The 27,084-nt window shown below is 42.2% G+C and overlaps 1 protein-coding gene across 8 annotated transcripts in view; it reads left to right on the top strand.

The window, feature by feature from the left end:
- Positions 1-27,084, top strand: part of BNC2 (basonuclin zinc finger protein 2) — a 474,973-nt gene that overhangs the window by 430,412 nt on the left and 17,477 nt on the right. For all 8 annotated transcript variants that reach the window (XM_083184331.1, XM_083184322.1, XM_083184341.1 and 5 more), the window contains one exon: positions 2,613-4,573. In XM_083184331.1, coding sequence (XP_083040457.1) covers positions 2,613-4,573 — 1,961 coding nt within the window. The remainder of the gene's footprint in view (positions 1-2,612; positions 4,574-27,084) is intronic.

Raw genomic sequence — 27,084 nt, 5'->3', positions numbered from 1 at the left:
CTACAGGAAGGAGGCCTATGGTTGTGAAGAGGGATCCAAGTGCATCCCTCTGCTGGTTGGAAAGCAGAGGGATGTGCTGGCTGGAGAGTAATGGATTGCACACAATCTCAGGTCATGAATGTGCAGTTGGCAGGACAGGCACCGGTAAGTATCACTGCACTGATCGCAGAGCAACGACTTTTTGGAGCAGATGCCCCAAATCAGTGCAATATTGCTTTGATAATTATTTGTCCACTGGGCTGAATGGCCCTGATGATGAATAGGCCCCTAAAGCATGTAGCACAATTTGTTACACTTCTGTCTGGAAGAACGCATTCCTTGCACTCATGGATCACTGAGCACTTGTGCTTAGCAATGCAGTTGAGCAGAGCTCACTGAGCACAGATCTCTCAGCACACAGCCCTGCAAAAGCGATGGGTGCTGAGCGATCTGCCAAGGACAGTGTTCTTTGAAGAGACAACACTGGCGATTACTATATACATACTGCATGCATTTTACATCTAGTCAGGCGATAGCGACGGGCAGGACCGTGCATCACCATCGCTGGGGGCCATACAAATGGAGCGATCCATGCTTCATTTCTAATCGATCTAGTCAAATCGCTTAGAAATGGGATATTTGTGAATGTGATCATACACAGGAGAGTATAGCATCTTATGTATAATGGTAAAAACGCAGGCTACTATCTCATAGAGTGCGGCATATGCTTTACATGCTTATAGAAGCATTATTAAAAGCTGTAAAAATATTTTTAGGCCTACCAAAATGTTGGATGACTTTAAATCAGAATTCCTGTCTGGAAACATGCTTTATTTTTACAATAACCACAGGCTTACTTTCCAAAATACTACATTTTTTTATTCATGTTTAATTTCTTATGCAGACTGTGTTGTTGCTTAGGAACCCTTTGGACTGCCGAGTGTACTGATATTGTTTGGCACAAGCCTGCTTCTTACCTCCTTTTTTAGTATGTCACTGTTTCTAGAGACATGGCTGGTTTTGGGAGTGCAAGATAGTAGATATGTACATTTACAGTGACTTTTGGAGAAGATTGCTGTGTATATTTACCATACTGTAGCTCATACGTACCTACTCTGACAGAATGTTTAGGTAATTCACATGTTTCAGAGAATCCCTTAGAACTCCTGAAAGAGTGGGTCACGCTGCCAGTTCTCTGGGAAATGGGAACGACTGGGGGTGTTATTGTGTGATTACTATAAAAAGTAATATTAATAAAAATACGGTACTTGTTTCCTAGCACGGCCACCCCGATTTGCATCGGGGTGGTTGTGTCGGAAAAATGGCGTCGGTCGCATCGCATGCGACCAAATCGCATGCGATGCGACCGACGCGATCGACCCGATTTTTACAATGAATCAAATGGGAATAGGGTCCCTGGGACCCTATTTTACATTGGATTCAATGTAAAATATTCCCCAGACCCCCAATTTTACCCCCTCAACGCCCGCCACCCCACGCTTGACGCCAACCCGAAGCGTGGCGAGCGCAGCGAGCCCGCGAGGGGCGGCGGTGCGCGTCCTCCGACCTTTTCATACCCCTACTATCCACGTCGGCATGGAGTTGAGAATATAAAGTGTGGCGAGCGCAGCGAGCCACCGAGCCCGAAGCGTGGCGAGCGCACGCGTATAACTTCACAGGTATACGCGTCCGCTCGCCACGCTTCGGGCTCGCTGCGCTCGCCACACTTTATATTCTCAACTCCCCGCCGACGTGGATAGTAAGGGTATGAAAAGGTCGGAGGACGCACACCGCCGCCCCTCGCGGGCTTGCTGCGCTCGCCACGCTACGGGTTGGCGTCAATCGTGGGTTGACGACGGGGCCATATATAATGTGAAATGGGTCATATTGGCCCATTTCACATTGTTTCCTATGTGAGATGGACTTAATCAAGTCCATCTCATCTTGTGCCATTAGAATGGCACAAGACCGACGCGATGCTCCCAATTTCAATGTTAAAAAATATTTTAACATTGAAGCCTATGGCAAAATCGGGGGCATCGCGTCGGTGACGTCGGGGGCCATGTTAATGGCCGCGACCGACGCGATGCCCCCGATTTTGCCTTTGATGGTAAAATGGACCTGATTTTAAAGGAAATCAGGTCCATCGCGGGCATCGTGTACCTTAACTTTAAGGTACACGATGCCCACGATTGTGGCCGTTCTAGGAAACAAGTACCAAAAATACTTTACTTAAGGTCTTTAAAGTCACTTACTTGACAGGTTACATTTATATAGCTTGCTTGTTAGATATTTGTTTGCGCAATTCTAACTAGAGCATAATGTGGTATTTTGTTCCTCATTGTGTAGTCACTTCACAGTAAATGCACAGTAAAATATAACATCTTATACTAATACATGCTAAACAGTTGTAGAGTAGATAGATCACAGTGTTAAATAAGCAAGGTTAGAAGCAGTTTGGTTCACAGAGCTCCAGTGGTTTTGTGTTTTTTTTACATTAGTTAATTTAATCTGTGCTGTGACTGTAATTACCAAATTTACATGGCAGAAAAAGTTTCCCCTCTTACTCTGTCATTATATGCAAAAAAATAAGATTTTTGTATTTGTTTCTTTTGTTTTTATGTGGTTTTTAGGATACTGCTGGCAAAGTCCTGGACCGTTGGGCCATTATGTCTCGAGAAGAAGAGATCATCACTCTACAGCAGTTTTTAAGGTTTGGAGAGACCAAATCCATTGTGGAACTCATGGCCATTCAAGAGAAAGAAGGTCAGGCTGTGGCCGTGCCTTCCTCAAAAGTGGATTCAGACATAAGGACTTTTATTGAAACCAACAACCGCACCAGAAGCCCAAGTGTACTCTCCCACTTGGAAAACAGTAACCCTTCCAGCATTCACCACTTTGAGAACATGCCCAATAGCCTTGCATTCCTCCTGCCGTTCCAGTATATAAACCCAGTCTCCGCTCCTATGCTTGGATTACCTCCTAATGGGCTCATGTTAGAGCACCCTGGACTGAGGTTGCATGAACCTAGCAATTCCAATCAGAATGAATGTGAAGAGACCAGTGAGTCTGAGGTCTCCCCTATGCCTTACAGTAGGAATGAGCAAACATCCAATAGAAACGCCTTGAGTAGCATCACAAATGTAGAGCCAAAAACAGAGCCAAACAATGCCTCACCCACCCAATCGACTACACCAGTCAGTGACATAAATAAATCTGAGCATATCAAAAGTTCCTTTAAGATTCACAGAATGAGGAGGATGGCAGCATCATCACGGAAGGGCAGGGTGTTTTGTAATGCATGTGGCAAAACTTTTTATGATAAAGGAACTCTAAAAATCCACTACAATGCTGTGCACCTTAAAATAAAACACAGGTGTACTATTGAAGGCTGTAACATGGTTTTCAGTTCTCTTAGAAGTAGAAATCGTCACAGTGCAAATCCCAATCCTCGGCTTCACATGCCAATGCTAAGGAACAATAGAGATAAAGATTTAATCCGTGCAACATCTGGTGCTGCTACCCCTGTCATTGCAAGTACAAAATCTAGCCTTTCATTAACCAGCCCTGGTCGTCCTCCAATGGGCTTTTCAACACCACCTTTGGACCCTATTTTGCAAAATTCTCTTTCCAGCCAATTAGTATTTCCAGCTTTAAAAACTGTGCAGCCAGTCCCCCCTTTTTATAGAAGTTTATTACATTCAGGAGATATGGTTAGTCCCCCAACATCGCTACCTACTAGTCCAATATTGCCAGCACCTCTGGGGGTGGAACAGCCTCTTCCTCCTCTGCCTCAAGAGCTGCCAGCATCTGTCATTAACATGACTCCACAGGACTCTAATACAGATCTTGCCCCTAAGAAAAAGCCACGCAAATCAAGTATGCCTGTTAAAATTGAGAAGGAAATCATTGATACTGCTGATGAATTTGATGAAGAAGAAGAAGAAAATATTGACCAAGGCCATCCAACAAATGATATCGGACACGATAGCCATTCTCAAGGGGACGTGAGCCCTGGATTGTCGGTAAACAGTTACTCAAAAATAAGTGGCAGCAGGTGCATTCTGAGGACAGACACCCGAGCAAACAGTATAACTTCGGAGGATCAGGAGCACGATAGAGATTTTGAAAATGAATCAGAGTCTTCTGAGCCAAAGTATTGTGATGAACCAATGGAAGACGATCATCTCTCCCTTCACAAAGAAAGTAGCCTCCGGTCAGACAATAAATCCTATGAAAACCATATTGACTGTCATCAACAGGCTGTACTAAAGGTCAAGGAAGAGTTTACAGACCCAACATATGATATGTTTTACATGAGCCACTATGGACTTTACAATGGGGGCAGTGCTGGCATGGCAGCACTTCATGAAAGCTTAGCTTCCTCATTGAGCTACGGAAGCCCTCACAAATTCTCTCCAGAAAGTGACCTATGTTCAAGCCCAGATCCTAAAATTTGCTATGTGTGCAAAAAGAGTTTCAAAAGCTCATACAGTGTGAAGCTTCATTACAGGAACGTTCATTTGAAAGAGATGCATGTCTGCACAGTAGCCGGTTGCAATGCTGCTTTCCCTTCCCGACGAAGTAGAGACAGGTTAGTACTGTACTTCCTAAGACATCAAGTTTTTGTATTGTTTTCTGTACTATTGTTCAGATTTCCACACAAGTGTCCAACAGTAGAAAGTAAAGATAATTGACATTATATTTTTTATTATGTGTTTTTAATTTTCTCCATATGTAGCATAAACATTACACCTCCTGAGCCCTGACTGTATATGGACATTTTAGTCATGACCATATCAAGTTGGCACACTATTAATTACCCTAACCTAAATTGTCCTTCTATAACATTATTATGTGTCAGAGCCAAACGTCAGTATCAGGCAATATTGTGACATGATAAGTGAGAGTTCAGCATAAGTATTAATGTATGTTAAAAGAGTCTAACAAGGAACGTTTTAAACTAGTGTGAGAAATAATGTGTGATAATCAAGCATTAGTGATGTGTCTTTTGATAACTGTTATTTCATCATTCTTTTTACACCTTATCATGTTTCTCTCATGTAGTGAAATCCAATGTTACCACATCATGTTCCACTCTTGAGTTTGTTTTGAAAATGTATGTACTGTACCATAAAACTATCCTTAATTCAGTATGGACGGTATCCAAATAGCTCCGGAGAATTACAGGGGCACATGGATTTGCTGGGGGCTATCCAATTAGCCCCGATAGACAGCACTTATTGGGGATTATGCTTCACGCTTCCCTGATAAGCAGCCCTCAGAACCATGATACTGTAACACATAGATTTTCATACTTATCTTGGATCCCATGTGGTATTGTACAAAACCTGCCATTCTTCCCCCCAAACAAAAACAGGCTCTATTTGGTAAGCCTGACAATGACAATTGATTAAAATATGCCCATTTTTTAAGGGGGGGGGGGGGGGGGTGTTGATCACAGGTAATATGAAACCCCCCTGTTACTTAACAGGTTAACATACTACAGTGTATCATTACCTGTCATTTCTCTTACTGATTGTTTCATTTATCATGCTTACACATCACTTATCAGTCTTGCTTGCCACACACATAACTACTTATACTCAATGATCACTTATCACTGTGGAAATAGACTAATTCTGATGGTTGGCTTTAACAAATGATAATGGCTAAAATGGATACTGTACTATTTAAGTGTAGACTGACTCAGTTGTATTAGTGGACAAGTGAAGTTGCCAATAGCAACCAATAAACTTATACATACCTATACCTATTTTTTGTATATAATGTGCTTTATAAATACTAATCTCAGAGCTAATTGGTTGCTACGGACAACTTCTCCACTTTTTCACCCTTTAGAAAGCTTTTATATGTCTCCCCCTCAGTCACAGTATCAGTTTGGTGATCTAGAATGTGGCACACTTGTATATTTGCAATACTGCTGTTGTTGAGGCAGAGTGTTATATTCTTTATACTCTTATCGCTGTTAAATGTATCATTCATAAGTTCTCAATTCAGCTGCCATATGCATACCCTCCAACATGACCCATTCCATTAGGTACAAAATGCTCTGTTCCTGGACTTCCTTGCCAGTGGCAGTTACAGAGATGGAGCTCCAGCACAGTCCAAAATTCAAAGAGGGGGGGTCACATCAACTGCCAGTGAGTCCAGGACAGTGATGTTTGGGGTGGCAGGGAAGTCCGGCAACAGAGCATTTTGTACCTAATGAAGTGGGTCAGGTTGGAGGTTATGCATATGTATTATGAGTTATTAAAGCAACGGTTGCCAAAACATATGCCAAATTATTTTATGATACATGGAACAACAATTTATGGATTTTAGTTTAAATGGAGTCTATAGGAACTTTAAACTTTTCTATCCCATCTATGGCCAGCTGTTGTAGTAGAAAACTATTTTGTAGCTGCAGTATGGGGGAATGTTATTGAGTACAGTTCCTACTGGTGTAGGAGACATCACAACTGTTATATGATTAAATCACTTGACCTAGTCCATATTATGCTCAAAGCAGACCTTGAAAATGGCTTCCACCACACACTCTCCAAAAGCTCAAAATAAAAAAGCAGCATATTTTATATTAAAGAATAATAGCCCTACATACTACTGAAAATCTCAGTGAGAAATGACAATAGTATAGTACAGATTAGTGCAGTTTATTGAAAAATACCTCCATGCCCCTTTGCCAGTGGGAATCATGCTAAATCAGCAGCCCCTCTCAAAGTGTATGTATAGTGTATGTATAACTATATGTTACCCTTTCAACCTTGTGTTTAATTGTAGACTCTTGGGATCACAATGCAGAGTCTTAATCCAAACACAACATGTTACTTAACCCTTTGAGTGCCAAGTGAATTTGTCAAAATATGAGTGAAAATTGCCCATTTGTATTCATCATAATGATCTGAAATGTTTGCCTTATATAAGATATATAATCCTTTTTACACAGCATTTTTCATTCAATTTATATGACAAATATTAGTGACGCTGGCATTTTTAGCAGATATTTTGCACTCAAAGGTTTTATCCATACTCTGTGAGGAATAGTGTATAGCTCTGGCTGGTGAGTCTTAGCACCATTCTGTACTGTAGTTGTAGTTTGTACATTCTATAGTAGCATACATATACAGTGATGAAATACAAATTGCTATGAGCTTTTTATTCAGAATAAGCAAGACCATAGCTGGGACTATGTGTACATAACTTTGGATATACTTTTGCAGTGCAAGCATTCCTCATTACTCCTCTTTTTATTTATCTTTGGTTCTTGGAAACCAATTCAATACACATCCAGAGAGATTCCTAAGCATGTAACTGAACTCTGGATGCCTGTACTTGTGCTCTGTTGTACTCTATGTTATGGAGGTAGTAACAAGAGAACAATCCTGATTAATCAATTTCCACAAGTATCCTGTGTCTAACAATGTTATCTGTGTCTTATAACAATCAACACAGCCATTCCAGTCCCCCATGATTCCTCCCATTATTTAATGGCAATATTGCCTCAAATGCTGTTTCCTAATAAATATTCATTATACTGTATAAAGTAGTGCTCTTTTATAGTAAAATATGTCCTTTTATGCAATGGTTCTGTATTGTAGAACTTTGCTACTTTAAATCACACTCTCATTACTGGCAGTGTGGGGAGAGCATTGTTTTGAGTGTCTTGAAAGGGAATTAAGGACTCATCAGCATCACCCTGTGCCATCTAGATTTAGGTAATGTAGTATGGATTGGAGGTTATTTATGGGCCAAATAGCTTACGTAATTTGATCTCCTGCTTGTGTAGAATGTCCACATTTTATCAGCCAATCAGAATGTTCACAGTAGCACATCCAGTAGTATCAGGAGATGAGTATGTTGAGCCTGTGACCACTTATGTCCCTGTGTAAGTGAGATTATTTACATCCAGGGCTTCTTGGCAATCCGTTCATTTATACCAAGCAACATGTAAGTATTTACCTCACTACACATAATAATGTGCAGGCACAAGTTGTGCTGCCTCCTGGAAAATGATGTGAGGACATGCGCAGTGGCAAAGAGTCAGGTAAAGCAATCAAATGACTGTGGCGTTCAATTCCCATTTATATTCATAGAATTAATATATTATCAATATCTAATTAAAGGGTGCAATTTAATTATCTACAATGCCTACAATGTGCTGTTGGAGTGGCATTAGATTGCATGTAACAGTGTCACATTGTAACAGCAGCATTGCTCATTTTACATTGCTGTCACATAATACCCCTTTCACATCGCACTTTTAAAACGGTAAATTGCCGTTTTTTTCCCTTTTTAAAACGTTTAAGCCTGCACTGTGAATGCACCACAGCCGATTTACCGTTTAAAGTTAACTGGCATTTCGAACCGTGTAAAAAGCAGAGTCCTACACGGTTCCTTGCCGTTTTTTGTGCAATGTGAATGTGTACAATGCTATGCATTCACAGTGCAGGCTTAAACGTTTTAAAAAGGGAAAAAAAACGGCAATTTACCGTTTTAAAAGTGCGATGTGAAAGGGGTATAAACCGGTATTTAAAACGGTAATCTGCGGCAATGTTAAGGCTCTGACCCGTTTTAATTACCGTTTTAAAATACCGGTTTTTAAAACGTGTCGGCGATGTGAAAGTGGTATGAGTGTGTATAGCAAAATGAGAGAAGCTGCTCTCCCACAATTATCCATCATGTGCGCACATGCCCATCACCACCACACATTGTGCATAATTGAATTGCCCTTATTCAGTGGCTAAAGTTACAACAATGGATGCTTTTGTGCCATTTACACAGGGCATTTACATTGGATAACCACTAACCAGACTACTGTTCTGTACAGAGAAATGTGAGAGAACCTGCTATTATATTTTGCCTCCTGATTGTTATTATGCCTGCATTTTTGTGTATTACATTTCATCTGGACAGTGGATAGGCACACACTGTCTGTAGGCCAATGTAGGTGCATGTTATGAGAATGAACCACAATAGCAAAATGGATTTACAATTTATAATTGGTTCAAAGGGTTTAGCCAGAACTTTATGGCCCAATTACTACAATTGAAGGGCCCTCCCTGTAGCACTAGTTACTTTTATGCACTATAGTGTTACCCTAGTTCTTTTCTGAACTATACTACAGGTACTGCTGCCCTAGTTCACACTGTGTCACATTGAACCAAATAGTACCACCCAATAGATATTATGACATACAATACCACCAGTTTATATATCAAATTACAGTGCACCCTGTTCACATCATGCCACACTATAGTTAATCCACTTCATATTCACTTCACAGTATAGTGCCCCATTTCATGTTATGTAACATTATAGTGCCCTCAAGTTCATAAACCAGGTCAAATTATGCCACAATATAGGGCCTTCCTATACAAATTATGCCACATTTCTGTGCCCCTTACCATTTTAACAGGAACTGCACACATCTTTCAGTGAAAACAGAATGTCACTCCAGACTGGACAACAGTATGCTGCTATATACTGCAACAGTTTAGTGGGACACATCTTTATATAACCTAATTTTAAAAGGATCAGGATTGACTAATTAGGGGAAGGGGAACCCTTTAAAAAATTAAAGCAATAGATACACTTTATAGGTAACATCACTGCTATCACCTGTATTTGTCCTATGATGCATATGATCTGAGTCTCAGGCCCCTTAAGCATCTGAGCCACAAAGCAGTGGCACTCCTTTTGTCCACCTATAAATGCGTCCATGCGTACAAAGCTTTTTCATGGCCAAACACATGCTGAATTTGTAGACCTCCCAAGCCATTTCATTGTGCTGATCCACCCAATTCTACCCTTATTAAGCAGGAAACACCCACTGTTAGATGAAACTCAGCAGATACTGTATGGACTTTCCAACAAAAATCCAGACAGTTGAGATTTTCATGAATGTGGAGAAAAGTAACCACACTATTTTGGGGGATTAACGGGGAAACTACAAGTGCTCAGATTTCCACACATGAAAGCAACACAATTTAGATATTAATATGTACATGCATTATCTATTAATAACACACAGCCCTGGTATTGCAGTACTTCCGAGTCCCCAGGGTACTTAGATGCATATTATTGAGTGGAGAAAAGTTAACTTCTCTGACATAAAATGCCATATAGGGGTTTTGCAGTTATCAAAGTGCCCATACAGGGTACAATTATTGTATGCGTTTTTGACTAGCTTGCATCGCATACAATTTGCATGCGATGCCATCTAGTTCAAAAACTATGTGCAGCACATACTTATTGAGCTGTGCGATGTGCGCAGGAGCGCGTATCTCATCGCACCCGACAATTGTACCGTGTATGGGCACCTTTAGAGACTACCTCTGTCATCCTGTCAATATTGCCAGTAAGGGATGAGGAAATAGACAAAAGCTTTATTAGTTTTATTAGATTTTAATATTTTTTTAATATTTATTTCTGTTTGCCTTACTTAAAGATTTTTATTGAAATCAACTTAAATTCACAAAAAATACTGTTATAATGGGGAGATTTTTTTAAATAAACTTTAAAGCAAATAAACAAAAATATATATTTACAATATGAAGGAGGAACTACTATCCATGACACTTGTGCTGGAAGGAGACAGTGTACTCTTTTATTTAAAATCAGGTTGCTGGCATTGAGCTAGCGGCGATCAGTGCTCCCAAGCTCCTGACATTAATATTAGTCCCCTGCTAGTTGTAAAATAAGAGTAAAGAATCAGCATAGCATAGCCATAATGAAATAAATTAGAAGGGGTACATTCAGTTGCATGCTAGTCTGAAAACATGCAGTTATATGTAACGACACAGGTACTAGAGCCATGCAAAAATATATCTAAAAACATTCACTAAGGGTCTGCTGTGGAAGTGTAGGCACAATTGTTAGGTAGAGATGTGGTTAAGCTGAGGCCCATCTATTTTCACCCAGTGTAGGCCGCATTGATATTAAACATTTTGAATACTCATATATAGTGCATGCATTACCCTGAGTGTATGCACATATATACTGTGGCATACTTAGCCACTGGTATCAGATAGGGTGGGGAAAAGCTATGGGCATACCTAGGCTGTGTTTGGGAGGTGGCCTGAAGATAGCAGAAGAAAAATGATCACATGGGCGTGTCAGGGCAAGCATCCAGCATTCTTAGATGCAAAGCTGCTTCCACGTAGCTCATGTGACACAGTGCCTGAGATACAGTAGGCAAGTGGTGCAGCAGCACAAAGGTGTGTGGAAAATGGGTGTCTCATGTTAGTGCACAAGGGGTAGGCTGAAACTGGCATCTGCATATTACCACACTGGTGAAATCAGCACTTCAGCATCCAACTCTGAAGCAGGCCTACAAACTCTACCCAGTGCTCCAGGCCAAAAACAGTTAATACAGTTTAGTTAATCAATTACAGAACTATATAGAGCGTTCACCTTTTGGTCCCATTTTTCTTGCTGCAGCACAGACTGAACGGTACCAGACAGGAGCCCCGGTATTGCTTATTGCAGGTGTGAGCAGGGGTGCCAGGTGACCTCCCGACAGTTGAAATTCCGATGGTCACTATACCGACATTGGAATCCCGACTGTTAAATGACCGACAGTCGGGCTCCTGACTTACAGAAGCTATTCTCCCATGATCCCCATAGAGGGAGAATAGAAACTGGGCCAACACAGTGTGGCGAGCACAGTGGGCCTGCAAGAGGATTCAATGCGCTTGCCCCCCTGTCGGAGTACCGGTAGTGGGGATTCCAATGTCGGTATACTGACCGTTGGAATCTCGACTGTCGGCACAACATACCACACCCCTTAGCAGAGCTCTTAGGGAAAAAATTATTAACTGCAGCAGCAGTGGGTGTACCACAGAGCTGCACTGGAAGACCAGTGGTCATGCTGTGAACTACACAGGTGCTGCTGTATATGCAGGTGCCCCTCCAGGTCTTGTAGCACAGAAGCAGATGACTCCATTGCCTCTGGGAGCTATTCCCCTGAATAGGCAGAACCCTAACGGGTTAATATATTACAGCATATACTGTATTGTAGACCCTGGTTTGATGTTTGTGTTGTTAATTCGACTTTGGCATCTCAATGAAGTAAATCAAATATTTTTTTTAAGAAAAACATAGAAATAATAATGAGACCATAACAGATGCCAATTGAGTTAGATCCTTCACATTGTTAGCACAACCAGCATAGGCTGGGAAGGAAAACAATTTGATTGCACCTAAAATTTGCATCCGCTTTATGAAGACCTCCTGAGATCTCAAGACTGTATCGGTGGCATCCACAACACCCTTCTGCTGCCAGGTTACCTGACTGCTGTATACAACAGGTGTGCTGGAATAATTTAGCGTGACATCTCGGATGAGCCACTGCATAATATTAGCAGCACAGGTGCTGGTGTGAAGAGAACATTACCTGCCTCTTGTTAGCACTTATTAGCCTCTACTGCTTTGCAAAACAACTTTTCTTTTACTTTTAATTGACTTAATTAGTAATCAAGCACAACGTTATCCTTTAGTGCAAAATTATCTACAACACTGTAAACATAAAGATGTAGGAAATACAACCTTGTTATAGTTATAGTAAATAACAAAGTCAGTGCTGTCCATTACACAATATCCTTCAACCAAGCATTTAGACAGTTTAATACATTCTTACACACATATTATATATATATATATATATATATATAATATATATATATATATATATATATATATATATACTTGTAGCAGGGCCGGGCACAGCCTCTGAAATAGATTGCTCAGTCGGGTGCCTTTGTCAGAGTAAATGCAGACTTCTGTAGGGATGGACGCGGCACTCCAGGCTTTCGTGAACAACAAGTTTTCTTTATTGAGTGAACAGCAACGTTTCAATGCAACATATATATATATATATATATGTATGTATGTATGTATGTATGTATGTGTGTGTAGTGAGAGAGAGAGAGAAAGTATGAACCCAAAGTCTATCACTCCCAACAAGATAGAAAAACTGTGGTGCGGCACTCAGCTTTCCAAAATAAGTAAACTCAAGACAAACCTGTTGTATATGTCAACATATTAATGCTATGTACACTATCCTGAAGATAGCAATGTGTTGTTTTTTTTAGTAAAGCTTGGCTGAGAGTTTTTCTGGTGAAATGGTTTGCAAATGATTCTTATGATTATAGAATGAGAGACTGAAACCTAAAATAGAAACAGTTGTACACTGCCAGTAGTTTTAGAATTTTACTTCTGTAATGCTGTTGATCAGCAATAAAGATGATTGCTACCCATGTTGGCCCTTCGGAGTGAAATCATTTGCAACATTGTCCAGTGTGCACACTCAATTACATTAACAATTCGTGCTCCAGCGGGTCATCGCCTCCTCGAGACAGCTCAATTTTGACTATATTGTCAACGATTGCATGTACTGAGTGGGGACCCGATGATGTCACTGGATGATATCATTAACTATATCGTTCAATGTGTATCATTCTTCTGAGAGTTCATTGAGAATTGTTAACAATATTGTTCGTAGGCGATATCGTCTAGTGTGCTTTATACTGGACAACTCCAAAGTTTTACCAAATCCAACAAGCTTACAGTACCTGTCTTTTTAAATTAATTTACAGTAGCAATTAATAGTTCTATTATATATCAAGCATGTTTGCATGATAACTAATCAAGTATCTACTGTTAGTTCATCAATAAGCGATCATACAGTATGTAGTTTATATTTATAACGACCCTAAAATCCCCTGCAAAATTGTCCAGAGAAGACAAATCTCAGGGAAGCAAGGACCCATCTGCTTTTCCTAATTTGTTTTACTTGGTATTATTTCATTCAGCAGTCTGTCTTTTTTATTGCAAGGACTTGACATTAGCTATATTAGCATCCATTTCAGCAGTTCAGTAATGGTATTAAAAAAACACTTAACTTCAACGGTGAATGGTTGTATGACAGGGTCATAAAAATCTACATTAAAAAATGTATGTATTTGTCCTGACAAATAATTTTTTTTTTTCTTTGAAAACCTACTAAATAGGATGAGTTATTGAACATAAAATGCCCAAATAGAAAGACATTTTCACATACTAAATACACTCCCAAGCTAACAAACATGAAGAAAACATTGTAGCGATTTTTAATAATGAACACTATTTTTTACACTGAAATTCCCTATTTAAATGTCAGCATTAAAAGCCACAACACTTTATAACACATTAATAAATTAGGGGTTTACCTTTCTTCAGTTATTAGCTGGTTCATGGCTTCCTGCAACTTGCTTATATATATATATATATATATATATATACAGAGAAAATACCAGCGCAAACCACAAAGTCCTCTGATGATTGGGATATAAGTAGTCTCTTGATGTGTGCTGCTCTTTGAAAGACCCTCACCACAGGGATCCAATAAAGTACTTGCAAAAAAATGGAGAAAAGCGCACTCGTGAGTATATATAAAGGTATAAATTTACTAATGCACATATGCTCACATACATCAAGGTTAGGGATAATCAGCTTGCCAGCATAATAGGGTACATCAACCGGTACGATGGAACAGGCAGGGAGACGTCAGATGTTATCCGGAAGGACCTCCAAGGCAGACCGCTCTCACCGCCGCACTTGCAGGCCTGTATCCAGGGACGTAACTCCACCGCACTCCGGGACCTCTCTCAAATCAGCTGGAAGCAGACAGCCAAAGACGCAGGATCACGTCAGGAGTCTAAGCCACGCCCAGACTTAGACTCCTGACGTGATCCTGCGTCTTTGGCTGTCTGCTTCCAGCTGATTTGAGAGAGGTCCCGGAGTGCGGTGGAGTTACGTCCCTGGATACAGGCCTGCAAGTGCGGCGGTGAGAGCGGTCTGCCTTGGAGGTCCTTCCGGATAACATCTGACGTCTCCCTGCCTGTTCCATCGTACCGGTTGATGTACCCTATTATGCTGGCAAGCTGATTATCCCTAACCTTGATGTATGTGAGCATATGTGCATTAGTAAATTTATACCTTTATATATACTCACGAGTGCGCTTTTCTCCATTTTTTTGCATATATATATATATATATATATATAGGAACACAATGGAGGCGGCACTCGACAGACTGAATGAATAAAAGTCCTTTAATCCGACATGTTTCGGGGTTACCCCCCGTCGTCAGGGACAAAACAGCTTGACAAACATGTAATGCACAGTACACTGTATAAATACCCCCAACACAGCCCCAGAACCCGCCCCCATCAAACAATCACTCACCACCATTCTGCACCTGCCGGGCAGAGGTCCGTACCGCGCCATCAGCGTGGACCGGAAGGTCCCGCTGTTGCAGTCTTCCCCCCGCGCCCGACAGCTAAGCCACTAAGTTCCCCTATCACGGCATCTCCCCGGCGGCTGTATGTGTCAGGTCGGAGACCGGCGGGCGGCAAGTCAATGACGTTGCCACACATCCGCCAACCACCTCCACGACGCATTGCCAACCAGGACCGGATGTCCGGATGGAACACAGTGCGCTCAGACGGCAAAAAGGTGGTTACCTAGAAACCAGAATAAACAAAAACATGGTGACATCAGATACACCGATATACCGATATATGTCTAAAAAAGCACACTGCTGTGGTAAATAAGAATCCTCAGACGTGTGCCCAGTCCTAGTGAACAAAGAAGAATACAAAGCTTTAAAACATGGCAAAAGCATGATATTATTGCAGAATATATCATGCTACGTATTAATAGACTAACGCAGAAAAATACATGTACAAAATATAGATAATAATTACATACTAGCCCGCGCCGCATGGAAATGCATCTGCGGAGGGCCCACCCCTTAACCAATGAACAGAGGGGAAATACATACTAAGTAAGGGCTATTCACATCAGCACACAATGCATTTGCAAGGCTAACATGTAATTACCACTAGATACCCTCCACATCACATAAGGGTGCAGCATCACTGAAAAAATACATAAAAAAAGAAACACATAAAAAGCAAAAATATTAAGATGAATATCTGTAGCCACTAAGACATTTACAGGAAACACTGCAACCCTAAGGTCTCATTCAGACCGTTGGGTGCCAGTGTCCCAAGGATGTAAATCCAATGACTCTCCCGCTGAAGCAAAGCCTTATTCCTGTTCCCACCCCTCAATGATTTGGGGACATGATCTATAATTAGGGATCGTATTTTATCAACAGGATGATTATGGCTAGCACAATGTCTGGCCAGTGGTTGATCACTGTACCCAGACTGTAATGCTTGGTTGATGGCTGTCCTATGCAGGGCCATGCGCTCCTTAAACTGGCGCTGGGTCTTCCCCACATAGGACAGCCCACAAGGACACGTAAGTAAATAAATTACATATATAGAACTACATGTAAGGGGAAAGTTAATGTGAAACATCCTACTAGAGTGAGGGTGTTTAAATTGATCACCCACCGTCAATGTCTTGCAGGTCAAACACCCCAAACATCGGTAGCATCCATTTCTCCTTGTAAGGAAATGAGATGGGGCTACCTTGTCCCAGCCAGTAATATCCAATTTAACCAAATGGTCTTTTAAATTGGCTTGTCTGGAATAACTGGGCATCAAATGGGTGTTAAGTAAAAGGGGTAAGTCCCTGTCACTGGAGACTATGGGCCACCACTTTTTAGCTTGAGCCGTGGTGTGTCTACTATCCACAGAGAATTTATTTACCCAGGGAAACTTATTTGAAGACTCTACTTGGGTCTGTCTGGGTTTACTTAATAGGGTATCATCCCTGTTGGTGTGAAGAACTTTTTCTCTTATAGGATTTAGTAGAGAGCGGGGATAACCCCTCTGGACAAATTTGTCCACCATAGAATCCAAAGCGGCCGGCACTTGTGCGTCATCCGAGGTAATTCGCCGTACCCGCAACAATTGCGAGTACGGTAACCCTCTGGTGACTGCCAAGGGGTGTGAACTGTTGTGGCGTAATAGAGTGTTTCTATCAGTAGGCTTGGTAAATAAAGCTGTCGTAATTTTACCTGCCTGAATAGATATATCTACATCAAGAAACTGCACCTGGTGAAGGTCAATAGTGGAGGTGAATTGAATTACACTGCCCGTGGAATTATGTTGAGACAGTAGATTATTCAAGAGGTCAGGATTTTTTGACCAGAAAATCAACAAATCGTCGATATATCGGTGGTATAACACCACACCATCAATCAAAACATTACCTTGGAAAAAAAGGGATTGTTCGATCCCATACATGAAAGTGTTGGCGTAGGCCGGAGCCACGGCCGACCCCATGGCCACGCCCAACTGCTGGATAAAAAACCTGCCATTATGGAGAAAATAGTTTCTAGTCAAAACTAATTGCAGTAATTTAATAAACAGCTCTACTGGAGGACCAAGGTAAAGAGGATTATCAACGATTAACTGTTTTACCGCCTCCACACCTGCATCATGGGGGATACAGGTGTAGAGGCTGGTAACATCCGCAGTACACAAACAGGTTATTTGTGAAATATCCCGGGTGAGGTGGAGGTCTCTCAAAAGGACCAGCAGGGAGGTAGTGTCCTTTAGGTAGGAGGGCAGTGCTTGAACACAAGGATTAAGCAGGCTATCTAAAAATACTGATACAGGATGGTACAAGGACCCCCTGGCCGAGATGATGGGTCGACCAGGAGGGTCCTTCAACCCTTTATGTATCTTTGGGATACAATAGAAAAGGGGCACCCTAGGGTAGTCCACCGTTAAAGCCTGTTTGAGTTCAATTGGAATATGTCCATCACGAACAGCTTGATTAAGGATAGAGTCCAACTCCACTTTAAACCCCCATGTTGGATCTTTCTCCAACACACCATAGGTATTAGAATCACTCAGGAGACGATCACATTCTTGTCGGTAGTTATTTACATCGAGGACCACTACCCCCCCACCTTTGTCAGCCCCTCGTATGATGATGTCTTTACGGGATGACAATGCTTTTAACGCCCTTTGTTCGGTTAAGGTGAGGTTATGAGATGTAGGTGTCCCCAAAGTAGACCGATGTAAGTTCTCTCCTTGTTGCTCCATCAACCGAATAAATGTTTTAACGGCCGGATTAGTAGATAGGGGGTCAAATTTGGATCGGGGAGCTATCCTTTTCAATTTAGGAGGGATAAAAACGGTTTCAGAGCCAGATTTAGTAGTAGCAGCAGGCAGCTTACCAAAATGATCTTTAAGACGTAAGGACCTATTTAATCTGAAAGTGTCCACCTTCCATTGGAAGGGGTCCATACGTTTAGATGGTATAAATGATAAACCCTTGGCTAAGACCTGTGTCTCTTCCTCAGTCAAAGGAGTTGATGACAAGTTGAACACTAGGTCCTTTTGCCCTTTTGAGTTTTGCTGCCTCTCTTGCCAGATGTTTTGGCCTGCTCGCCGCGTCCTCCTATTGCTGTTGTTGTGGGATCTTTTAGCAACATTGCCCTTGTTTTGGTCCCTAAAGGGCGCTTATCGTTCCCTGAAGCCACTGGACCTGAGTCACCATCGCTCTGTGAGGTGCTAGAACCCCCTGTATCACCGGCACCTCCACGAGAATAGGGGTTTCGTTTGCGGTAGGGTCTAGGTCTTCCTTGTTGGCGATTGGGATTTAGCCAGTCGTACACGTGTTTCTGGTCATAATCTGCCTGAACCTTCAATAATTTCTCACGTTTGAATGCCAATAAATTGGCTTTGTATTGATCTATCTGTTCCTGTATTTTCTGCAACCAATTGGTTTTAGAATCTGCCAGAAGCGTTGGAGTGTGTAGTTGATCGAATTGCTCAATCTGTTGTTGGTAAAGGGTCTGTTCCCGGGTGGATTCCTCCACAACCAGAAGGAGTAGATCCATGGAGCACTTGTTCAGAACCCCCAACCACCGGCGGCAAAATGCAGCATTATGCCGACCGATGGTTGGTACGTTCCTCACTCGAAACCCACGTGGAATCAACTTACTTCGGTAGTAGTCAGACAGACTTATACAGTGATATTTGAAATCACACTCCCTCTGTTTGAGCCGCAATAATTGTTTGTAGAGAACTTCTGGTGCCAAAGTAGCCCCCTCTTCACTCAGGGTTAATTTAGACAGAATGGTCTCTGCATCCGTGTCAGAGAGGCTTACTAATGTCCTAGTATCCATTTGCATGAATTCCAATGCACTGTCCATTTCTTGGCTGGCTGACATCTTGGAAATTCAAGGCTCAATCCACAAACAATAACTGGCAGAAGTGATTGTAGAAAACTTGATGAGAAACAGGATAATGGCTGTATGGAGCCACAATGTGTACTGATAATACAAACGCCGGTGCCACGATAAATGCTCCCTCCAAACCACAGCCGGGGGGAGATTTTCAATAGAAGGCTGGGAAACTGGCACTCAAGGCAAAGGATGAAATCCAATAATAAGGTACAAATGCTGGGGTGCCTTCCTTAGTCAATCACTTGGATCAGCATACAACAGGAACACAATGGAGGCGGCACTCGACAGACTGAATGAATAAAAGTCCTTTAATCCGACATGTTTCGGGGTTACCCCCCGTCGTCAGGGACAAAACAGCTTGACAAACATGTAATGCACAGTACACTGTATAAATACCCCCAACACAGCCCCAGAACCCGCCCCCATCAAACAATCACTCACCACCATTCTGCACCTGCCGGGCAGAGGTCCGTACCGCGCCATCAGCGTGGACCGGAAGGTCCCGCTGTTGCAGTCTTCCCCCCGCGCCCGACAGCTAAGCCACTAAGTTCCCCTATCACGGCATCTCCCCGGCGGCTGTATGTGTCAGGTCGGAGACCGGCGGGCGGCAAGTCAATGACGTTGCCACACATCCGCCAACCACCTCCACGACGCATTGCCAACCAGGACCGGATGTCCGGATGGAACACAGTGCGCTCAGACGGCAAAAAGGTGGTTACCTAGAAACCAGAATAAACAAAAACATGGTGACATCAGATACACCGATATACCGATATATGTCTAAAAAAGCACACTGCTGTGGTAAATAAGAATCCTCAGACGTGTGCCCAGTCCTAGTGAACAAAGAAGAATACAAAGCTTTAAAACATGGCAAAAGCATGATATTATTGCAGAATATATCATGCTACGTATTAATAGACTAACGCAGAAAAATACATGTACAAAATATAGATAATAATTACATACTAGCCCGCGCCGCATGGAAATGCATCTGCGGAGGGCCCACCCCTTAACCAATGAACAGAGGGGAAATACATACTAAGTAAGGGCTATTCACATCAGCACACAATGCATTTGCAAGGCTAACATGTAATTACCACTAGATACCCTCCACATCACATAAGGGTGCAGCATCACTGAAAAAATACATAAAAAAAGAAACACATAAAAAGCAAAAATATTAAGATGAATATCTGTAGCCACTAAGACATTTACAGGAAACACTGCAACCCTAAGGTCTCATTCAGACCGTTGGGTGCCAGTGTCCCAAGGATGTAAATCCAATGACTCTCCCGCTGAAGCAAAGCCTTATTCCTGTTCCCACCCCTCAATGATTTGGGGACATGATCTATAATTAGGGATCGTATTTTATCAACAGGATGATTATGGCTAGCACAATGTCTGGCCAGTGGTTGATCACTGTACCCAGACTGTAATGCTTGGTTGATGGCTGTCCTATGCAGGGCCATGCGCTCCTTAAACTGGCGCTGGGTCTTCCCCACATAGGACAGCCCACAAGGACACGTAAGTAAATAAATTACATATATAGAACTACATGTAAGGGGAAAGTTAATGTGAAACATCCTACTAGAGTGAGGGTGTTTAAATTGATCACCCACCGTCAATGTCTTGCAGGTCAAACACCCCAAACATCGGTAGCATCCATTTCTCCTTGTAAGGAAATGAGATGGGGCTACCTTGTCCCAGCCAGTAATATCCAATTTAACCAAATGGTCTTTTAAATTGGCTTGTCTGGAATAACTGGGCATCAAATGGGTGTTAAGTAAAAGGGGTAAGTCCCTGTCACTGGAGACTATGGGCCACCACTTTTTAGCTTGAGCCGTGGTGTGTCTACTATCCACAGAGAATTTATTTACCCAGGGAAACTTATTTGAAGACTCTACTTGGGTCTGTCTGGGTTTACTTAATAGGGTATCATCCCTGTTGGTGTGAAGAACTTTTTCTCTTATAGGATTTAGTAGAGAGCGGGGATAGCCCCTCTGGACAAATTTGTCCACCATAGAATCCAAAGCGGCCGGCACTTGTGCGTCATCCGAGGTAATTCGCCGTACCCGCAACAATTGCGAGTACGGTAACCCTCTGGTGACTGCCAAGGGGTGTGAACTGTTGTGGCGTAATAGAGTGTTTCTATCAGTAGGCTTGGTAAATAAAGCTGTCGTAATTTTACCTGCCTGAATAGATATATCTACATCAAGAAACTGCACCTGGTGAAGGTCAATAGTGGAGGTGAATTGAATTACACTGCCCGTGGATAGCTGAAAAGGATAGCTGAAAAGGATAGCTCCCCGATCCAAATTTGACCCCCTATCTACTAATCCGGCCGTTAAAACATTTATTCGGTTGATGGAGCAACAAGGAGAGAACTTACATCGGTCTACTTTGGGGACACCTACATCTCATAACCTCACCTTAACCGAACAAAGGGCGTTAAAAGCATTGTCATCCCGTAAAGACATCATCATACGAGGGGCTGACAAAGGTGGGGGGGTAGTGGTCCTCGATGTAAATAACTACCGACAAGAATGTGATCGTCTCCTGAGTGATTCTAATACCTATGGTGTGTTGGAGAAAGATCCAACATGGGGGTTTAAAGTGGAGTTGGACTCTATCCTTAATCAAGCTGTTCGTGATGGACATATTCCAATTGAACTCAAACAGGCTTTAACGGTGGACTACCCTAGGGTGCCCCTTTTCTATTGTATCCCCAAGATACATAAAGGGTTGAAGGACCCTCCTGGTCGACCCATCATCTCGGCCAGGGGGTCCTTGTACCATCCTGTATCAGTATTTTTAGATAGCCTGCTTAATCCTTGTGTTCAAGCACTGCCCTCCTACCTAAAGGACACTACCTCCCTGCTGGTCCTTTTGAGAGACCTCCACCTCACCCGGGATATTTCACAAATAACCTGTTTGTGTACTGCGGATGTTACCAGCCTCTACACCTGTATCCCCCATGATGCAGGTGTGGAGGCGGTAAAACAGTTAATCGTTGATAATCCTCTTTACCTTGGTCCTCCAGTAGAGCTGTTTATTAAATTACTGCAATTAGTTTTGACTAGAAACTATTTTCTCCATAATGGCAGGTTTTTTATCCAGCAGTTGGGCGTGGCCATGGGGTCGGCCGTGGCTCCGGCCTACGCCAACACTTTCATGTATGGGATCGAACAATCCCTTTTTTTCCAAGGTAATGTTTTGATTGATGGTGTGGTGTTATACCACCGATATATCGACGATTTGTTGATTTTCTGGTCAAAAAATCCTGACCTCTTGAATAATCTACTGTCTCAACATAATTCCACGGGCAGTGTAATTCAATTCACCTCCACTATTGACCTTCACCAGGTGCAGTTTCTTGATGTAGATATATCTATTCAGGCAGGTAAAATTACGACAGCTTTATTTACCAAGCCTACTGATAGAAACACTCTATTACGCCACAACAGTTCACACCCCTTGGCAGTCACCAGAGGGTTACCGTACTCGCAATTGTTGCGGGTACGGCGAATTACCTCGGATGACGCACAAGTGCCGGCCGCTTTGGATTCTATGGTGGACAAATTTGTCCAGAGGGGTTATCCCCGCTCTCTACTAAATCCTATAAGAGAAAAAGTTCTTCACACCAACAGGGATGATACCCTATTAAGTAAACCCAGACAGACCCAAGTAGAGTCTTCAAATAAGTTTCCCTGGGTAAATAAATTCTCTGTGGATAGTAGACACACCACGGCTCAAGCTAAAAAGTGGTGGCCCATAGTCTCCAGTGACAGAGACTTACCCCTTTTACTTAACACCCATTTGATGCCCAGTTATTCCAGACAAGCCAATTTAAAAGACCATTTGGTTAAATTGGATATTACTGGCTGGGACAAGGTAGCCCCATCTCATTTCCTTACAAGGAGAAATGGATGCTACCGATGTTTGGGGTGTTTGACCTGCAAGACATTGACGGTGGGTGATCAATTTAAACACCCTCACTCTAGTAGGATGTTTCACATTAACTTTCCCCTTACATGTAGTTCTATATATGTAATTTATTTACTTACGTGTCCTTGTGGGCTGTCCTATGTGGGGAAGACCCAGCGCCAGTTTAAGGAGCGCATGGCCCTGCATAGGACAGCCATCAACCAAGCATTACAGTCTGGGTACAGTGATCAACCACTGGCCAGACATTGTGCTAGCCATAATCATCCTGTTGATAAAATACGATCCCTAATTATAGATCATGTCCCCAAATCATTGAGGGGTGGGAACAGGAATAAGGCTTTGCTTCAGCGGGAGAGTCATTGGATTTACATCCTTGGGACACTGGCACCCAACGGTCTGAATGAGACCTTAGGGTTGCAGTGTTTCCTGTAAATGTCTTAGTGGCTACAGATATTCATCTTAATATTTTTGCTTTTTATGTGTTTCTTTTTTTATGTATTTTTTCAGTGATGCTGCACCCTTATGTGATGTGGAGGGTATCTAGTGGTAATTACATGTTAGCCTTGCAAATGCATTGTGTGCTGATGTGAATAGCCCTTACTTAGTATGTATTTCCCCTCTGTTCATTGGTTAAGGGGTGGGCCCTCCGCAGATGCATTTCCATGCGGCGCGGGCTAGTATGTAATTATTATCTATATTTTGTACATGTATTTTTCTGCGTTAGTCTATTAATACGTAGCATGATATATTCTGCAATAATATCATGCTTTTGCCATGTTTTAAAGCTTTGTATTCTTCTTTGTTCACTAGGACTGGGCACACGTCTGAGGATTCTTATTTACCACAGCAGTGTGCTTTTTTAGACATATATCGGTATATCGGTGTATCTGATGTCACCATGTTTTTGTTTATTCTGGTTTCTAGGTAACCACCTTTTTGCCGTCTGAGCGCACTGTGTTCCATCCGGACATCCGGTCCTGGTTGGCAATGCGTCGTGGAGGTGGTTGGCGGATGTGTGGCAACGTCATTGACTTGCCGCCCGCCGGTCTCCGACCTGACACATACAGCCGCCGGGGAGATGCCGTGATAGGGGAACTTAGTGGCTTAGCTGTCGGGCGCGGGGGGAAGACTGCAACAGCGGGACCTTCCGGTCCACGCTGATGGCGCGGTACGGACCTCTGCCCGGCAGGTGCAGAATGGTGGTGAGTGATTGTTTGATGGGGGCGGGTTCTGGGGCTGTGTTGGGGGTATTTATACAGTGTACTGTGCATTACATGTTTGTCAAGCTGTTTTGTCCCTGACGACGGGGGGTAACCCCGAAACATGTCGGATTAAAGGACTTTTATTCATTCAGTCTGTCGAGTGCCGCCTCCATTGTGTTCCTGTTGTATGCTGATCCAAGTGATTGACTAAGGAAGGCACCCCAGCATTTGTACCTTATTATTGGATTTCATCCTTTGCCTTGAGTGCCAGTTTCCCAGCCTTCTATATATATATATATATATATATATATATATATATATATATATATATATATATATAATGGGTGCAGTGTGTACACACCCTGGAAACGTTTTTTTCAATACTTACTCTCGGAGTCCTGTGTCAGCAGCAGCAGGGCTGCAGAAATCACAGGGAAAATGGCCTCTGTGTCATTATCCTGGCAACCTACCTACTCATGCGCAGTAGACTCTGGGACAGGGCTAGAGTCAATTAGTGAACCCAGTGTTCACAGTCTACAGTGCTGCCACCTAGAGTTAAGGGGCTCAAGACACGGCTTCGTCCTCTATAGAAACACCCCTGGTTCCTGCAATTTCATGTGTTTTTTCTATTTATCATGGATTTTTTTTAAATCCATAAACATATTATAAGATTTCAATATTAAAAGGCGTATAACAATTAGTGTGACACAAATATATATTTATAAATGATATTCCTTTTGGGCCTGAAGCTAAAAAAAAAAGTTCTAGCAAAAAAAAATTTCCCTCCATTTGCTGAATCAAACGAATGACAAGATGGGTGCAGCTTGGCAGCAGGAGAATAAAGGCACAAATTACCTAGGAATATGTCACTTACACTCATGTCCATTTTTTTTTTAACTATTTGTTATGTCTGCAAAATATGTATTATTAGGCATAAATAAATCTTATTAACTTGTAATCAGCCACTTGCAAGAGACTATCTTCTAATTTTTAACCATGACCAACCATAAAGAATACTGGTTTCTCTGGTGTGTTTGTATCTGTGTCCCAGGCTGTATATGTTTGTAAGTGAGGTACAGTAACTTGCCCTTATTCTTACTCTGCCCAAAAAATGCCCATTCGCACAGCCTGATTCAGAGTTGATCACTGATGTGCAATTCGGAGCTCGATTGATTACCGGATGACTGCGCATGCATTCAGACCATAGCGCGCATGCACTAGGGGACATAGCAACACAAATTGTGCATGGAATGTAAATGCAATGTGGCCAGAGGTTGACTGACAGGAAGCTGGCGTTAGGGGGTAGACATATATTTTTTTCAGGGAGCTTCTGAAAAAATGCAGACGGGTTTGCTCAGGGAGTGTCTGTGATATTAGCGCTGTCCTCATTCTGTCTCCATCTAAGATGACCGGTAGGGTCAGCCTTACTCACATTTGCACAGACTGGAAAAATCATTTGGTGGTTTGTGAATTGCATATCATACCTCCCAACATGACCCTCTCCAGGAGGGACACAATGCTCTGCTCCTGGACTTTCCTCTTAATGTAGGATTGCCATCACATGTGGTGAAACACCTTTCTTATTAGTAAACCTTTTGAAAACAGGTGATGGTAATCATATATTAAGATGGAAGTCCAGAAAAATTGTGTCCCTCCTGGAGAGGGTCATGCTGGGACGTATGCGTATGGATCTGCAAGTGGATAGCAATCTACGATTTTATCATGATTAAGTTGCAGATATGCAGGGTGCAGTTTTCTGTATGGGTGGCGGCTATCTACTCACAGTCACCTGCAACATTGCAGATCAGCGATCAAGTCTGAATCTGATCCTCACGCATGACACAGACAGACAGGGGCGTAACTTGATATTCGTAGGCCCCATAGCAAAAGTTTGTAAGGGCCCCCTATGAAGACACTGATGGTGATAAATGTACGTAAAACATATTACTTAGACAGTAAAGATGGGCCCCATTCAGCTCTGGGCCCCATAGCAGCTGCACCCCCTGCACCTATGATAGTTACGCCCTTGCAGACAGACATGAATCTGCTTGCTGGCATCCACACAGAGATTTCACACATGATGTGCTGCAAAAACTGGTGTAGAACTCACTCTGATAATCCTTTTAATACTCAACAAAAATAACAATTTTAGAATTTAATTCAGTGGCAAAGCTTTTTATATTTTGATGCATCTAATATAGATCTCAATAAGTATCACTCTAGCTGCATAAACATAATTAATCTTATTTTTATTTTCACTGTACTGCAGCCAAAATAAGGGTTAATAGCACCCCGTGGCTTTGGAATCAGATATGCTGTTGCAATTGTTTGCAACCACGTTTCTTTCACTAAGTGCTTTGGCAGTTTGCAGTCTCCACACGAGAGACACTGGAGCTTGGTTCTAAATTTTGATTAAACACAATGCCATTAATCAACAGAAAGACACTGAGCAGTTGGCAGGGTCCAGAGCTGCAAAATGTTTAAGACATAAAACATTACCAAGTAATTAGAAAGCGTTCCTTTCGGAGGAACAGTGCCTTCAATAAAGAGGTAAATGATAGCATGTTTATTGTGGACGTAGGCAGACAGTGCAATATGATAAACTACAGGAGATGCGCATATCAGTAATCATCCACATTATTAGTGCCATTAATCATAATTCCACAAATGTGAGGTCCAACAACCTTTGTATTTGACCAAAGTTGCCCTTAGCCAGCCTCCTTTTGACCATTATAAATCCCCCTGTAGACTATTATCGCCCTGTCTCATCATGATTCACAGA

Source organism: Crinia signifera, chromosome 1, assembly GCF_055691185.1.
Source record: "Crinia signifera chromosome 1, ASM5569118v1, whole genome shotgun sequence".
Classification (NCBI taxonomy): Eukaryota; Metazoa; Chordata; class Amphibia; order Anura; family Myobatrachidae; genus Crinia; species Crinia signifera.
The sequence above is the reverse complement of the archived record's forward strand: the minus strand, read 5'-3'. Positions and strand labels throughout refer to the sequence as shown.